Genomic DNA, 17,882 nt, shown 5'->3' with positions numbered 1-17,882 from the left:
GTTGGAAAGGGAATGGATACAGCTTCAAAGGCCTAGCCCTAATGCAGTTCCCAAGAGGCCAGGAAAAAGAGGTAGCCCTGGGGGCCTCTCATCCAGAGCCCAGAACTTAAAAGCATGGATTCTGTAAGGATCAAATGTGAAAATGCCCATTTGGCACTTTACAAACCTTAAAACATATTATAAATATCACTACTGTTATTCCAGGGTGAGCTCCTGGAGTGAGTGGGAGTAAGAGAAATGAAGAGTCAATATTAACTTTAAATATTTATTTGGCTGAAAACCACGAACTGTTGGATTGATGGGCTCTCTGGCTGTGAGCATCTATGGACCCTCAACATTGGCTGAATCAGGGTGAGGGCAGAGAGAAGACAACTTTTCTCTCCATTTCACCCAGTTCTTGAAAGACTCAAGGGTAGGGGAACAAATGGAAAACAAGGAGCAGATTGTGGGGAAAGCCTGATTTTTAAACCCTGGCTCAGGTTCAGGGTAGGTCAAGGCTCTTTCACGTCCCCTCAGTGCCCCAGAGTAGCCAAAGGATGAATGGCCTGGGGCTGAGAAGAAGTCTAAAGCAGCTAGACAGTGTAGGATCTTCTCTGGAATTCACCCATGGCCCCAATAACCTTTGAATAGAGAGGGACTCAGAGGTAGCTAGCTATTAAGAGGGGGAACTGTTGCTCCCTTGTCATCCATCACCAGTCTCTTCCTAAACTTGCACTTGCTTTGAGGTTAGCCCAATCCTGAGTGGTCCTAGGCTACCCTCAAGGGGGAAAAAAAAAAGAAATCCTGGCATGTAGCTCATCCAGTCTTCAGGGGCCCCTTAAGGGCCAGTGGCTCAAAGGTCCACCTCAAAGGAGGACTGATAAAAGGCTCTGGTCAGTCAAGGCTGCTTACAGGGCCTCCAGGACAAAAGGCCCAGAGCTCTATTTAGAGGATTGGTAAGCTGAAGTCCTGTGTTTCTACCAAGTCGTATAGGGGGCCCCTGGGGCATGGCCCCTCAGCCCTTTGGGATCACCTCTGCATTTCTTTTCCAGGGCAGTAATCAGGGCTGTGATCTTTCCCAGGGTAGGGACCCCATCTCCTTCTTCCCTGGCTATCTCCACAGAGCCCAATCCAGGGTCCTGGGGGAGCGCCAACCTTGCTCCAGGATTTGGCTGCAGAGGGGAAGAGACATCTCTAGCTAATTCTCACTTCAGTCCAGGCCTTCTCCAGATTAGTTATGTGACCCCAAAGAAGCCTGTGAAGATGGAGGATAGAGAGTTCAATGGGTTCCATAGTACTGCTGGTATCTTATGGGGAGTGTGGGGTTTTGCCTTGTCAGAAGCTCCCAAGTCCATTTTCTCTGCTCCTCTTAGGCAGGTCCTGAAGACAGGATTGTTTCCAAAATCAGACACTTCCTAGGTGAGCTGTCACAGTGGCTTCTTCAGGGGACACCAGGTAGTATCAGGGTAGAGAAGGCAATGGATGGATTTAAACCTGAGAGGCCACAGCAGATGATTAGGGACATGGGGGGGCCAGAGCTCATCAGGTCATTCTCACCACCCCCACACACTTACCTGGTGGGGTCCTGCTGCAGGCTGAAGGCACCACCCACACTCACCACATTCCTCCGATTCTCCGGGCCCCCGTAGCTCAGAGTGATCTGGGACAGGCAGAGGGGAGATGGTGAGAGTCTGTGCCTGACTGAGGAATGAATACTGGGATGGAGCTGGAGGGGCTGAGCTCCTGATCTTAATGTAGGATAAGGCCATCCTGGACTTAGCAGGCACTGTCATGAGAGAGTCAGAGCTGAATTTTGTGATTAAGAGGGAAAGAACAGAAAGAAGGTAAGCAAGGAATCAGAAGGCCTGTATTTTAAGTCCTAGTTCCATCATTTACTATGTGACAGAGTATATTACTACTTCACTTAAAGTTCAATTATCCTATGTGTAAAATGGGGACCACAGTTTTAAAGGTAGATATGGTTATTAAAGAACATTTTTGTTAAAGTTAAAATCAACTGAACAAAGACAGCCTCCACTTAAGCATCTAACTATGGGTTAAAAATCATGAAAACCAGAGTCCCCTAAGAGGAAACACTAACTTTTTTTTTAATCTAGTGTTTTTATTATCGTGTTCACACTGGCTATTAAAAAGAGGTAGTTTAATATACTGGGCAGAAAACCAACCTCAGGGCCATGAAGTTCAAATCTTGCACATAGTGGCTTGTGTGATTCTGGGAAAGTCACTTAAACTTTCAAGGCTTGATTAAAGAAGAGGAGAGTTCAATGAAATCATAATTATGACAATAAAATCACAAGCCTAGTCCTTGGTCCTACATATGAAAAGGAGGAGTATATGCAACATGCAGGATTCTTGTGGGTTGTGGTTGTGACAATGGAATTCTCTTCCCTTAAGACCACACTGACCAATCTGGTTATTTTAGGTGCAGTATGGAAAATATACTTGAAGGATTTGCTGTTATTATATAAATATGCTGAATGTCTTCAGCATCTCCTTTCCCTCAAACATTTTAACTACCATAGCAAAACACAAAGTTTGAATAGTCCCAGGAGTTCACCCATTTCTCTGTATTCTCTCCAATAAGACAGAATGAGTAGAAGCTTAACAAATGTTAACTAGCTGACAGATAAAAAGACAATCTTCTTCCTTCTGGTGTAAGTGGCTATGCTGAAGACCTCTGTAACAGCTTAAGCATTCTTTTTCTTTTGCTAAAAATGTCACAGGCAAAGCAGCTCTATATGCCAGCCTCAGAGATTTGCTAGATCTCACCCAAACTCTGGATCATGTAGCTCAGGAGGAGAGATTATACATGTGCCATCTGTGGACCTGTGAGACATATATGTCCGTCACATACCTCTGGGGGTATGTCACACTCTTGAATGGATAAATAAGCTTCAAAGGGCCTGTCTGTCTGTATCCTGTGCTGGCTTATTTCTGCAGTGGCTGGCAAGGTCCTTGCTTATGTTATTTCTGGGCACATGCCCCAAAAAGTCAATGGCAGAAACGTCCCACTAGTATCAAAATATGCAGCACAGCACTTTTTGTGGGTGTAAAAAAAGAGAAAACAAATTAATGGCTGGGCCCACTATATAAGAATTTAATGGAATTGTTTTTTAGTATTATTGATTCTGACAGGCTTGTGTTTGAGCAAGCCCTGGATAGTCTTTTGGTCCTCTTCCTGCTGCATGACAATTGTAGGGAGGCAGGATGCTGCTTCATCAGTTAAAAAGGAGAGCATAAAAGTCTGCTCTCTGAATTTCCTCTTCCCTCCTTCCAGAATGTGCACTGTATACATAAAATTCAGGAACGCACTGGGAAGTGAGGGGGGAGCTTTTCCTCACCCTGGCCACAAGATGGCTTCTAGCCTAGGGTAGTAGGCACATGTCCAGTCTCAGGCCTTGGCTGCCTCTTCTGTTTTACTTCCTTCCTGAGCAGTTGACCAAATGTTGATCCAGAGAGGGCTGAGTTTGAAAGGTTGTGAGTTCTTGGGTCCTTACTTGGGTCATCTACATTTTAAGAAAACCCTCAAGAAACTACCACAGCACTTCCTAAAAGGGATCAATCCTGGCAGGTTTGCCAGTGTAGACAGTGCAGAGCCAAGGTGGAAGAAGTACAGAGGTTTAGAAGTCCTGCAAAGTACTTCATACACTGAGGTTGTAAGTTTCTACTTTCTGGGGAAGTATAACAGAAGTTCTAAGTTATTGGTATTTAAGTTCTCCTGGCAATATGTCCCTGTGAGTCTGGCTTGTTAAAAAAAAAAAATCCAAATTATAACGAACATTTCTTTTGTGTGAAAGAAATAAACAGCTATTTTCTACTGTATTTATATAGCATGTTGAATATTTTCCATTTTCTTCTGGGGATGCCCTACACATAAAACCAAATCTAAGCTTTAAGTGATTCTTCCTGGGGCTGCAAAGAACCACAATTTGAAACAAAGGAGGCACTGGTTCCCTCTTTTTGGAGGTGTTGTGAGGAAGATTAGGAATTAAGTTGTACATAGCAGGAAGGAGCTGGAGCTGGGAATTCCAGGTTGGAATGAAGGAGCAGGAAGAGGGAACTTGTGCCCTGAGTGAGGACTCCATTAGTGGTGGGCAAAAACTGTTGCCAGCCTGGGAGACCTCAGAGCAAAGAACACCCTGCTTCCTGGTTTTTCCCTTGGGATCCTGAGTGGTGTGGTATCTAGCAAAAAGGACAAGATCTACAGTGCCAAAGGAAGAAGGAGAAGTTTGAAATCTGGTGGACAGCGTTCAAGCACTCCCTCACAACCTGGTTCCTGAGACAACCTTAGCTCCTGGCATCCAGAGATCATCAGTGGATTGCAGTGAGAATCCCAAAGCCACAAAGCCCTAGCTGTACTCAAGCCTGGCAGGTTCCAGGTCTGAGGCAGTTGCCCAGAGACTCCATTTATAGCTCCTTGGGCCCTGTTAGTTTAGATCACTTAGATAAGAGGTAGAATAAGTCCTCCCATTGCCCTGTGGTTTTATCCTTTAGATTTTAAGTATAGAAATCCCTTTCCCACCTTTTAGTCAAACATAATTAAAGCTGTTAAGTCCCTTTTACCTTGTCAGCCTGTTTCTAGACTCTGGCCTAGTGGAAGCTGAGTGACAGTTAAGATCAACTGCCATTCCTATGGGAATTCAGTAAACCCTGGTCTTTCCACCCTGGTCCAGTCTCTCATAAATTCCAGAGTGTGTTCCCACAAACCACTTAGTTTATTATAATATCCCTGGTGACCCCAATTCCCTTCTTGACCACAGAGGTCAAGATCTTCCAGGATTATACCCAGTATTGTACTATTTTACAAGGAAGGGTTCAATGACACACCTCCTCCCCATCCAGAAGTGCCAGAGGTACAAAAACAAAAGGCAACAATGAAACTGGAGAGGATGAAATGAATATATGCAGAAGTGAAGAATGTCAGCTCATAGCAGGCAAAAACCTACTTCTTCCCTGTTGGGGACACAGAAAACCCAGAAGTTTCAGAGGATGAATGAAGGATTCTTCCAAACCTGTCTGGCCAGAGAAGAGCATCACTGATGACCACCAATAAACCATGAAGATGCCAGGATCTCCTGATTAACAACTTATTCAATCCCAGTCCTTCCCCCATCACCTGCCTTTGCCAGCCACAATGTCAACCTCAGCCCTCCTCCCCAAATCACTCATCCTTGGTCACGTGTCAACCTCAAGCCCTCCCCAAGTCACAGAAGTCACCACCTCCAGTTTCCTCCAAGTCACCTGTAAGTCACGTCTCCTGACCTTTGTCAAGTATTCTGCTCTCCTGTAAAACCAATAAAACCCCCTTTTTGTCACTGTAAGCAGGCAGACTCCCACTGGGGAGCTACCTCTTAGGCATCAATATCCTTAAGAAAGCTTTTTAACTTTATTGGGGTGCCTTTGTAATTCTTCAGGTGGGAAATGCTCACGAATCAGGGTAGCTTTCCCTGTAACACTCCCCAGCACCTCCTGAGCTGTCTTATTCATTTTAGGTGCTTAATAAATGCTTGATGGAACAGAATGATCACGTGATCATAGTCTTCCTCTAATTTCTCACTGAAGCATAGAGGTGGCTCTGATACACAGCCCTAGTGTTATAAACAAAAAAGGGCCTAAGGAGATATAGATATGCAATGATATGAAAGTATCTATGTATTTTCCCTAGTTGCAGATGATGGAGGAACACCAACCCCGATCACCCTTGATAATTGTTATAATTTCCCCTTTATCCAAGGGGTGATAAGGCTATGGTTTCAGGTTATCCCAGACTATTTTATAAAGATTTTGACATTATATTATAACATTAGGAAGCTGAGAAGGCTTGTAGATCTGCCCAGGGAGGACCATTGTGGCTAAGCGCAAAGCAGCTGATCACCAGAGCTGGTGAAAGAAAGAAATTATTCTTATACTGACTCCTGGGGTTTTAATCTGTGACAGAGAGTGTAGCCACACTGAGGGGTAAATGGTAAAATGTGCCTCACTGCATTGAATAAGAATGCTTATTATGTTTACTGGACATCTCCCTTTGACATACGGATGTTGCTACTATATTTGTTTCTTAAAGGAAAAAAAAGAGGGAAAAGAGTCACATGAATGAAAATAATTATAACAATATTATTTGTTATATTAAAGAACTAGAAACAAAGTAATTACCTATTAGCAGGTTAATGACTAAACAAATGTAGTATATGACTAAAAATGGAATACTATTGAGCTTTCAGAAATTATAAAAGGGACAGACTCAGAGAAACTTTCGAGGGCTTTTATGAACTGAGGAATGAAATGAGAACTCTTATGTAATGACTACAATATAAAAGAAAAACTGTGAAAGACTTAAGTATTGTGATTAATACAGTGATCAATCATGACTCCACAAAACGAATGGCTTCTTTTGGCGGGGATGACTGACTAAATGTGAAAGATAAGATAGAAATTTTTAGTTAGGATCAATGGGAGTAGGGGCATAGGAGGCAAAAATAAGTCATTAAAAATTACATAGAAGAGAGCAGAAGGAAATTCAGAAGAGGATATAGACAAGTAGTGTTAGAATTCCTATAATAAATTTCAAAAACTTTTTAGAAAACTCAAATCAAGCTATACATTGTAAAGATGGATGGTTTTAAATAGTCTTTTCCTATTATTTTTGTAGGGAAGTGTTCATTTTTGTTGGCCTTGAAAAGTTGATCTGAATACATTTGCATACTTAATAAAATATCCCAAGAGACAGATAAGAAGCTGCAGGAAATTGGAATTACTAAAGAGAAAATGATTAAATAAGAATATTCCACTAAGACCACTGAGCTACAAAGAACAGTTGGTTCTGTCCTTGAGGTCAAGGATCATGACTAAATTCACTAGGTATTACCTAACATGGAACACTGAGTGTTTTGCCCTCCAGCAAAACTGTAACACCATTATATTTCTGTTCTGCTAACAAGAGACCTGAGCAACTAGGTGGCACAATGAGCACAGGACCTAAAGTCAGAAATATTTTATCTTACTAACTGTATGACCTTGGGAAAATCACAAATAAAACTGGAGAAAGAAATGGCAATTCCTTCCAACATTTTTAAACCCCATGGACAGTTGGTCATGAAGTCAGATATGACTAAACACCACCAGAGAGCTGGCTCAAACTGACAGGCATAAGCATAAAAATCCATTAAAGGCTAAGTAGATATAGATAAAACTTATAAACATATTTTTCCAGAAATGGAATTCCATATTTAATAGTTAACTTTTCCTACCTTCTTTCAATCTCAAATCACAAAGAAAACATGGATTACTCCATAGCATCATTAATTTGTCCAAACTTTCTAACTGTAAAATGCTCAATATACAAATAAGCTACCATAATATGGTAGGAAAAAACCACATGAGAATCAGGAGTTATCAATATAACTTTAGCTTCTATTCCCACTAACCCTACCTAAAAATGCATATTTTATTCTTCACTTTCAGGAAACAGTGCCTGGCACTTAACTGTTTAATACATGTTTACTGCCTGAAACTCCATGGGTCTCAGTTTTCTAATTTGCAAAAAAATGGAGGATTAACTGGATGATTCCCATGGTCCTTCCCATCTCTTATTATTCAATCAAGTCAAGAGATTCAGGATTGAACCCTGGCTCTGCCATGAATTCACCTCCTCATCTGTAAAATGGAAGTTGTATTAGACACACAGGCACGTTTCTTTACAGTATGGACCCAGGATGTTTTACTTTTTTTAGGCAAATCTTTTTATAGAATACTTACTCATAAAAGACATCATTTTTATTAAGCAAACTAAAGAAACTAAAAAAATTTTAAATCAGAGCTTTACTTAAAAAATATACACTTTAGGGGGCAGCTGGGTAGCTCAGTGGATTGAGAGCCAGGCCTAGAGACAGGAGGTCCTAGGTTCAAATCTGGCCTCAGACACTTCCAGCTGTGTGACCCTGGGCAAGTCACTGACCCCCATTGCCTACCCTTACCACTCTTCCACCTATAAGTCAATACACAGAAGTTAAGGGTTTAAAATAAAAAAAAAATAAAAAAAATATATACACTTTAAAAATTAAAGAAAGAAAAATTTCTGACACATTAGATGGACAAACCCTATACCTCCATCTGTCACTAGATTATCTAAAGTCCCTTTGTGACACTAAGAGTATGAGTCTCACAATATAGGCTGCTTTGGTATTAGGTGGTCCCACAGACCACTGGTGCCCCCTAATGAAAGACTTGAGCAACTACCGATCACACATATGCACAATTCTAAAATGTACCTATTCTTGAAACAAAGTATATGGGCTTTGCAAATCCTAAGATTTCTTATAGTCTTGTGGCATATACTGATGAAGCTGACTATGCCAGTGACTTCATGTGTAATTCTTCTTGTCTTTCCATAAATCCTATAGTGAGTATGGACTCACAACTTTGCTTCCTTTCTCCGTTTATTCTCTAAGGCCTACCAATGAAAGACTGGCCACCTGTTGGGTCTCATTCTTGATATATGTCTGGCTCAACTACTTTTGGGGTCATATTTTCTCCTGGATTCTTTTTATGGCACTTGTTCAGTACAAACCATCGTTAGCAACTTATGATCACCATTTCTTTCTATTTCCCTAATTTATAGGCATTATGATTGTCTATAAAAGAAGAACTTCTCAGGCAACAAAAACACCTCACACATGGCCAATTAGATCCCTTCCTCCAGTGCCACTCCCTTGTAGAATCTACACAAGATACATACAGGCTATCCAAACAACTGCATATCAGTCTAGGCAATGTAAGTTTTCCATCAATTCACAATTTGTCCTATGTGGATGGTAGGACCAATCTCTTTCAAAGAAATGTGAATCTTATTGAAGGGATTGTGTAGTGTTGAAAAACTAGATGCTTTTGTATGATGTGATCTATAAATGGAAATATCTGGAAAAGCTCACCATCAGTAGGGAATTCTCTAGAGCAGTGATTCCCAAAGTGGGCTCTACCGCCCCCTGGTGGGTGCTGCAGCAATCCGGGGAAGCGGTGATGGCCACAGGTGCATTTATCTTTCCTATTAATTGCTATTAAAATTTTTAAAAAATTAATTTCCAGGGGACTCAGTAATATTTTTTCTGAAAAGGGGGTGGTAGGCCAAAAAAGTTTGGGAACCACTGCTCTAGAGAATAGCATCCAACGCACTGGTGTTGGTCAGCATATATATCTTCTTGTTTTGTGTCTTATCTGTCTAATATCAACAGTCAGCATATTAATGAATGTGTTTATCTCTATAGTATGTCCAAGACTCACAGCTAGATGTGCAAGAGACAGTGCTGGATCTGAATTCAGGAAAATCTGGGTTAAAATTTGATCTCAGGCATTTATTGGCTGTATGACCCAGGGTAAGTAACTTAATCTCTCTTTGCTTCAGTTGGTGTTAGGATAAAATGAGATCATGATTGTAACTCGCTTTGTAAACTTTTAAGACTTATATAAATACTATTATTATAATTAATTTTCAGGAAACACCAGGTTTGAGTCTTCAAAATTTTATCTTATTCTGCCCAAGCTAAATGCCTGTTTGGAAAAGGCACTGATTAAAGAAATACAAACCAAAACAATTCTGAGGTATTATCTCACACACATCAGACTAGCTAAAATGACAAAAGGGCAAAATGAAATGTTGGAGGGGATGTGGAAAAGTAGAGACACTGATACACTATAGGTGGAACTGTGAACTGATCTAACTATTTTGGAGAGCAATTTGGAATTATGCCCCAACGTATAAAACTGTGTATATCCATAGATATCCCAAGGAAATCAGGGAAAAAGGAAAAGAACCCATGTTCCAAAATATTTATAGTAGCTCTCTTTGTGGTGGCAAAGAATTGGAAATTGAGGGGATGTCCTCAATTTGGGGAATGGCTAATCAAATTGTGGCATATGATTGTCATTAATTATTGCACTGTAAGAAACAAATTTCTCAAAAACTTAGAAAGAACTACATGAAATAGTGAAGAATGAAACAAGTAGAACCAAGAGAACATTATATACAGCAACAGATTTAATATGAAGAATAACTTGTGAATTTTCACCTCCAGAGAATGAACTGAGAAATGGAAAAGTGAAAGACATAATTTATGTATTTTGCCAGATGTTGTCTTCTATGGTGTTGGGAAGAGAGGGAAGGGCTGAATTTTTTTTTTAATGGCATTGGGAGTCATAGCAGGAGATAATGTCCAACTTAGCACCCAAGCACTGGCATGGGCATTGTACCCCTTAACCCAGGCAGGCTGTAAGCAGGGAAATTCCTTTGCTCTTTTCTGTGCTTGTGACTCCTAACCCAAGAACATCAGATAACTTCTATAGGACCCAGAGATTATTATCATCTACTTTAGTTTGAGATGGATATAGAGATGCACCTCCAGGCTACACCTTGATACCATTGGACTGTATCTCAGGCATCCATCCGTTCCCTAAACTATGAGGGTCTTCAGGCAGACCCCAGTCAGATGACCAAACACCCCACCAAATTCCTGAGTGTTTACCACTCTAGAGTCATGTTCACACTGTGACACAGCATCATGTACTCACTGTTGTAAAAAATATAAAAATCCCTGAACTGAAGCATTCTGGGGGCAATCCCCCAGGGCTGTTCCACTCATACAGTCTTGCTGGCCAATAATTCTATTTTACTAATAAATCTCTCTTTTTACTTTTAAGCTAAGTTTCGGAGTCTTGCATTCTTACAAAATGTATCCTTCCCGAACCCAGGGGTTCACCATTTCACCCCACAACATCTGGTTGTAACACCACAACAGCATCAGTCTTAGCAGGACTGTGTAGGTGGTCTGAGAACAATGTGCTCTCCAGAATCCCAATTAGGACTAGCAGAGATACAGAAGGAAGTGGAACTGATGCCCGACAGAGCCACATGCAAAGACAAAGAGAAAAGGACTTCCTGTTAGGATAGTAGCTTGGAAAAGTCATAAAGGAACCCAGTTTCCCAAATACATCCCCTTAACAAGGAGACACTAGTTAATGATCACGAAATCCAAAGAAAAACATCATTTAGTATCTTTATCCAGCCCACTACTGCATAAAAAGAGAACTAGTGTTGACATGGAATCTAGAGGCCCCAAATTTATAGCCTAATAAGATCTGATGAACCCCAAGTTTTAGGACTACCTTGTAAGTTGGATACCCCAATGGACTTGTTCCCTGCTCCCCAAGAGAATCCATCCTGAAGGGAATCTCAGGCTAGCAATTTCAGACTGAATAATGGACTCTAAGATAAATGCTATATCCTTTTGGCTTAGGTAGTCTTCCCCATTGTATCAAGAGACCCTTTCCCAGGAATGACCCACACTTGGGCAGGGACCATCCTTTTAGTATCCATTGTAGGTAGCCCCTTCCCTTACACCTCAGCCTCTGGCTATGATTCCTTTCCCAAGCTTGATTGTATCCTGTCAGTATAGTTTGAACACCCCCATTTCCTTGTAGCTATGGTAATGTCAATCATCTTTCCCTGCCCCTGGATCTCCCCAAATGGTATAGGTCCCCCAAATTTTTTTGTTCCTTAGAGTTGTCATCTAGAGCGGTGGCACTCCCAGGGTTCAGTATCCAAAGCATCCAGAGTTCAATCCTCAGACTCTGTGTGAGTGTGTTAGCATTAGCTCTGTATGGAGGCCTACTATTACACCGAACCCCTTTCCTTGATTTTTCTGACTATTTAATAATGCTGTAGTTTTTTCCCAGTCAACACTAGAAGTTGCAAATACTGAACTAGAATAGTCATGCCACCCAGAAAACCAGAATGATCTTGGGGGAACAGGTTCACATTGACTTCTGACCAAGTCCAGAGGAAGTAGGAAGGTGGATCTAAGAGCTCTGAAGGGGAACAATGAAACCTGCCAACACTCTGAGGGTAGACATACCAGGGGAGGTAAAAATTAGTGTCAGGAACAAAAAGTCAAGATCAGATAAGGTTTTCACTACCCTATGCAAGCAAGAGTTTAAGAAGGAGAGATCCTTGACATTGGCACAAAAAGCCAAGAACAGAGGCTGAAGAGAAGCATCCCCCTCTCCCCACAATGAAGAAATACTATGGGTCCAGAAGAAACTCAACAAAAACTCAGCACAGCATCACATCAGGACTACTAAGAATCTTGAATGAAAATGGAATTAATATATATATTAATTATTAATTAAAATAAGAGCTGTGGAAGAAAGAAATGGAAGAACTAAGAACAGAAGGTGAAATCCTTACCAAACAAAGTAGCAGACTTCCTGAAAGTTTCAATGACTCCATGAGGTGTCAACTTTATTTTTGGAAACCCCAAGTTTACCTCTGTCCCTTAGGAACCTTACCTTGGGGGAAGTCCCAAAATAACCTTTGTCCCAGAATCAACAATAAACCTTAAATGATCCTTAAAACCTAAAAAGACCCCAGATTAGGTGGGTCTAGTAGACATAATCAAATCAAATCTTAAATACCCTTTTTGTCTTAGAATTTTCTCCCATAGTATCAGAGACCTCTCCCAGACAGCCCAGCCCCAGGGTGGAACCATCCTTTTGTATCCATTGTAGTTTAGGACACCTCTGAAACCTCAGCCTCTTTCCCAAGCCTGCCTGTAAACTGTCAGTGTGTGTTTGCTGTACTTAATTCCCCAAGTTCTGTTATTCTTTGGAGGTTCGGCTCTGTGTGGCAGCTAATTATTGAGAACTCTCTTATTCTGACTAAAGATTTGGTTTTTATGACTACTTATAGTGTTCTGTATTTTTCCAGGTTGACAGAGGTAACCAAAAACAGAACAAAACAATTAAAACAAAAGCAGAAGACTAACAAAAATTAGAGAAAATATAAAGTATCTACAGATGAAAACTAAGCAACTGGAAAATGGATGGAGATAATTTAAGATCTTTATATTCCCTGAAAACCATTACCTCTCTAATTGGCTCCACTAAAGCCTGGATACTAGATTTCTAAAAATCATAAATGGAAGCTGCTCAGATTGACTAGAACCAGAAGAAGTGAAAATAAAAAGAACTGATTGGGTCACTTTCAGAAAGATACCCTAAAATGAATACTCCCGTTAATGCCATAGTCAAAACACAAAGAGCTTCCAGGTCAAAGGAAAAATATCTTAGGAAGCCAGTAAGAGTTTTCAAGGGCCAAGAAACTAAAGTCAGGATCACAAGAAGACATGGCAGCAAAATTATAGAAAGTAGAGAAAATTTTTCAAATGAGATTCCAAAATGCAAAAGGGAAAGACCAAAGAAAGGATCTTTCACAGAAGAAAAGAATTTAAAGCATTTGGGATAAGAAGACCAGAACTGGGCAAATGTTTGAATTGTAAACACAAGAGTAAAGAATTAAATACATTTGAATAACAGAAAAGGGCCAAAATAGCCACACAACAGGAAGTACTTTCTTTCTAATAGAGGGAGAGATTTGAATTGAATTCCTAATGTCTTTAAGAAACATTAAATTAAGGCAAACAGTGGGACAAAGAGTAGTTTGTTTTGATAGTACAGAAAGGAAAGAAAAGGGAGGTAAAAAGGGATGTAATATGAAGCAAAGAGTTGGGGTGGTAGAACTTTACTAAGACTGGAAGTGAGAATGCATGAGAAGAATATACAAACATGAAAGAAGGCATAGGGGGATCAAAATACATGAACCTCATTTTTTGCCAGACAAAAGAGGCTTAAACATATAAAGAGTATGGTGCAGTAATATTTAAAACTCCACAGGAAAAGTGGCAGAGATATAGAATCGGAGGGGAGGGTTAAAACAAAACTTCAGCTTCAGAGACTATACAAAGGGGAAATTAAAAGGAAAGGAAGAAAGTGTAACAACTAGCAATAAGGGCTTGGTTGGGGGAAGAGAGGATGAAGAACACAATGAAAGCAGATTACTCCAGTTACAGATCACTGGCTTTGATCACATTTCTTCCTTTCTTCAGCATCCTCTTGTGTGAAAAGAGAACAGGTTGTAGGGAAAGGGAGGAAGAACAAGCATAAGATGATATGACAGAGGGAAATTCATAATTAGCAATGTCAACTTGGAAAAACACAGAACTACTAAAGAAGTCAGAAAAACCAAATCTTTAATCAGGAAAAGAGACAGGTCCTTAATATTCAGCCACCAGTCACACAGAGCCCAGCAAAGAGTCAAAGGCTCTGGGGACAGTGTCTCTGAGAGAATCACTATGCTAGATGATTCCCCTGAAGTAGACTGAATAAATGAAATAGGTTAGAGAATAAAGTAGAATTGAAGTAGATTAACCCATTCCTGCATTATTTAGGAAACTGACCTAATCCCTCTAGGAGGCCAAGCAACCTAGGCAAGTGGTGCCTTGTAATGTTAGTCTGCACTGGATTACACTAGGGAAGGCTGTCCTAGCTGGTAGAGTTTTTTCTTTTCTTTTTTTAATCAATAAATAATGGTTCCAATGATTGAATTTCTGGGTGTCTGGACTTGGGTTATGAAGTACCCCACTTCGTTTGGAGGTCCCAGCGAGATGTCAGTCTCTAGGACCAGGAGGTAAGGACATCAGAGAGGGCTGCTGTGAATGTGTTCATATGTGTGAATGGTGCCTTCTTCGGGCCCACCCCTGGTTCTGGTGATTTGAGATCTCAGACAAATTTTAAGCTGGTTTTGGAACCATCTATTCTATTCTCGAAAGTTAGTTCTGTTTTGCTCCAGGGTCTTGTTTTACCCTGGAGTGCTGTTTTTGTCCTAGAGTCCAGTTTTGTCCTGAAGTCCTGTTTGACTCTGGAGTTCTGTTAGGTTCTGAAAAATTTGGATCCAGTGGAAGCTGTTGGGATGGCTGGACACAGCTTTTTAATCCCTGCCAGGTCACTAAAGAGACGTCTTTCAGTGACTTCTGGGGAACCTTTGGGTTCCAAGGTGTATGAATGTGTGAGAGAGTGTGGCCTGTAGATTTCTGTTGAATCTGTGTTGTTTTTTTGTGTGGCTAGCTATAAGATTAAACAAAGGAAGGGGCAAAAAGAGTTTAAGATGCAGCTTCACAAAGGGGAATTTCTTTCATAGTGGCTGTTCTGTACTCCCTCCACCTACATTTCAAACCTCCCAAACTTTAGCACGGAGAGGCTGTGCCTGCTCTGGGTAACAGGCTTAGAATCTGAGTAGGAAGGGGGGAGGGGACTTAAAAGTTCTTCCCTTAAGAAATCCAGTCAGCCTTATGAACAGCTTACTTCCAACCCCCACTGGGAGCAGATAGCCCTTTTGTCTAGGTGCTACAAGAGCATTTTGTTAGAAATCACAGACAAAAAGAGAGACAGGTTAGATCTATCAACATGTAAGGTGCAGGGAAAGTTAGGGGACAAGGAAGTCAGCTCAACCAATCAGATGGCTGATTACAGTAGCTTAGCTCAGCATAGCCTTTTCAGCTAAAGGGGCAGTATACTAAAACTGTTTTAATGAGTTTTCTCTGCAAATATTTCTTTTTAAGAATGGATCCTAAAGCACTGATTTTTTCCTTTTAAAGCATGCTTGTCACAAAGTTGTATTATTGTTTATTGTCTTTGTCATAGTCTCATCTCTATGTATTCTTAAATTGGGCACTCACAAAAAGGAAAAAAGGGGAGTTGGAAGATTGAACTTCCCACTGTCAAAAATCCTCAGCAGAGGACAAAAGCAAATGTCTGTTCAATGGTTTTTCCTCTTTCTTCCTTTGGATGGGCCCCCAAAGGAACAAAAAAGAGAAAAAAATTAATTTCCAGGGGGCTGAATAATATTTTTTCTGGAAAGGGGGCGGTAGGCCAAAAAAGTTTGGGAACCACTGATATATGCAAATTTGGAAGATTACCAATGATTTTTTTTTTTTTAAACCCTTGTACTTCGGTGTATTGTCTCATAGGTGGAAGATTGGTAAGGGTGGGCAATGGGGGTCAAGTGACTTGCCCAGGGTCACACAGCTGGGAAGTGGCTGAGGCCGGGTTTGAACCTAGGACCTCCTGTCTCTAGGCCTGACTCTCACTCCACTGAGCTACCCAGCTGCCCCTTACCAATGATTTTGATAAGGTACAATGTAATTTTATTTATTGTGGTAACTGTTTGTCAGTTAAAAGTGAAATGTTAGCCAGATTTTATTGAGCACAAAAACTCATGGTTAGAAGTTTGTTTAATGGTTTCAGTGAATTTGAGAATTATCTAAAAGTGAATAATAACCAGCCTGACATAGAGAAGGAATGTTTATTCTGTAAGTACCAAAATTGTACTGGCTACTTAGTAGTTGTAAAAGTCATTCAGAAAAAGTTGTAATGTTGTTATTGAGAACTTATTCTAGAATTTAAACCTGGGATTTTTCAAATGAGATGTTATTTTAATGTGTGTGCTGTCAGAACTAGCAACAAGTAATCATATGACACACAAGAAGTTTTTAAAGTGGTTAATCTGTGCATGGGTTTTAATAATACAGGTCCTAAGAATTTGGTATTTTGCAAAAGATGGAATTTCTAAACAGTGTTGTATTTGACTAGGGTTGTATGAACTGTTTTTAAAAATGTGTACAATAGGGCAGCTGGGTAGCTCAGTGGAGTGAGAGCTAGGCCTAGAGACGGGAGGTCCTAGGTTCAAACCCGGCCTCAGCCACTTCCCAGCTGTGTGACCCTGGGCAAGTCACTTGACCCCCATTGCCCACCCTTACCACTCTTCCACCTATGAGACAATACACCGAAGTACAAGGGTTAAAAAAAAAAAAATGTGTACAATGTATAAGAAGGAATTCTTGATCTAGAGATTAACATGTATTTAGACTCAAATTGCTAGAAAGTAATGATGAATGAATACAAAATATGTTTGCATTTAGGCTATAAAGAGAATTAAGTTCTCCACCTGAATAGGTTAAGGATATATGATGTGCAAACTGTATGAAATTAACAAGGAAAATTTGATCAGCCCAGGAATCTAATAGGAGGATTAAATGCAATTAAATATAGTACCTTTCCTCTTTTTGCAATAATGGTAAAGGAGGAGAAGCCAGAGGAAATAAGAGTAACGGATAAAGAAATAATAGGTGTGAATTCTAGTGCAAAATAGATATAACAAATGGTAAATCAGAATAATATTGATGGAATTTAATCATTTATGTAGCAATGTTTTGAGGTAAAAGGAAACTAAATGGGAGGTTCTATTCTATTTTAAACAGAGGTTTGAAAGGAATAAGAGTAAATGGCTTTGAAATTCAGTTGTTTTACATACTGAAAGATTACTAAAGGACTTAAAGTTATTTGGAAGTTGTGGAGTTCAAACTAAAATTTGTAGAGAATTTATTAAGGAGATTTTGATACATGCAAAATTTTAAATTGAGGTGATCTCACTTGTTAAAGAGAGATAAGAGACAAGGTTGTTAAGTCATAAAAACCTAAATCAAGCCGGGCAGCCTTAGGATAAATTGCTCACAAGCTATTAACCCCTTCCTTGAACACAGGAAGGAGAAAGAAGAACTTATAATTGTTCCACATTAATATTTAGGTACTGATATAGCAACACAGTACATAAGTATATCTTAAAGAGTTTAAAGATGAGTATATTCTAATTGTATACTTCAGAGGTTTTAAGGAGATGTTCAAGCAAGTAAAAGGTGATTTTAAAAAAAAGCCATGGATATTTTGTAAAACAGGTTTTTTTAGCAGTACAGTCTCAAGAAGACTGCTTTCCATCCTTATTTATCTTTTTATCATAGGAGATTTAAAGAAAAAAATAGGTTTAAGTGTTTAAACTGACCAAAAATGGTGTGGTTTTTTTTTTGAATGGTTTTCATCTCAGTGTATTAAAGTTGACTAACTTTATTATTACATTTGACTTCTTGGTCTTGAAAATAGATAAGCAGCCTGCTTGTCAAAAGGCTTGCTTTAAGGTTTATAGTGCTTAAAAGGTTTCAAATCTT

The 17,882-nt window shown here is 40.0% G+C and overlaps 1 protein-coding gene across 1 annotated transcript in view; it reads right to left on the bottom strand.

Annotated features, from left to right (window-relative positions):
* Positions 1 to 274: 274 nt before the first annotated feature.
* The window catches only part of RFNG (RFNG O-fucosylpeptide 3-beta-N-acetylglucosaminyltransferase), a gene marked incomplete at its 5' end in the record, with an annotated part of 34,290 nt that continues 16,682 nt past the window's right edge, over positions 275 to 17,882 (bottom strand). Inside the window, 2 exons of the mRNA XM_044673716.1 lie at positions 275 to 1,473; positions 1,554 to 1,639. Coding sequence (XP_044529651.1) covers positions 1,407 to 1,473; positions 1,554 to 1,639 — 153 coding nt within the window. The remainder of the gene's footprint in view (positions 1,474 to 1,553; positions 1,640 to 17,882) is intronic.

This window comes from Gracilinanus agilis, chromosome 4 (assembly GCF_016433145.1).
Source record: "Gracilinanus agilis isolate LMUSP501 chromosome 4, AgileGrace, whole genome shotgun sequence".
NCBI lineage: Eukaryota > Metazoa > Chordata > Mammalia > Didelphimorphia > Didelphidae > Gracilinanus > Gracilinanus agilis.
The sequence above is the reverse complement of the archived record's forward strand: the minus strand, read 5'-3'. Positions and strand labels throughout refer to the sequence as shown.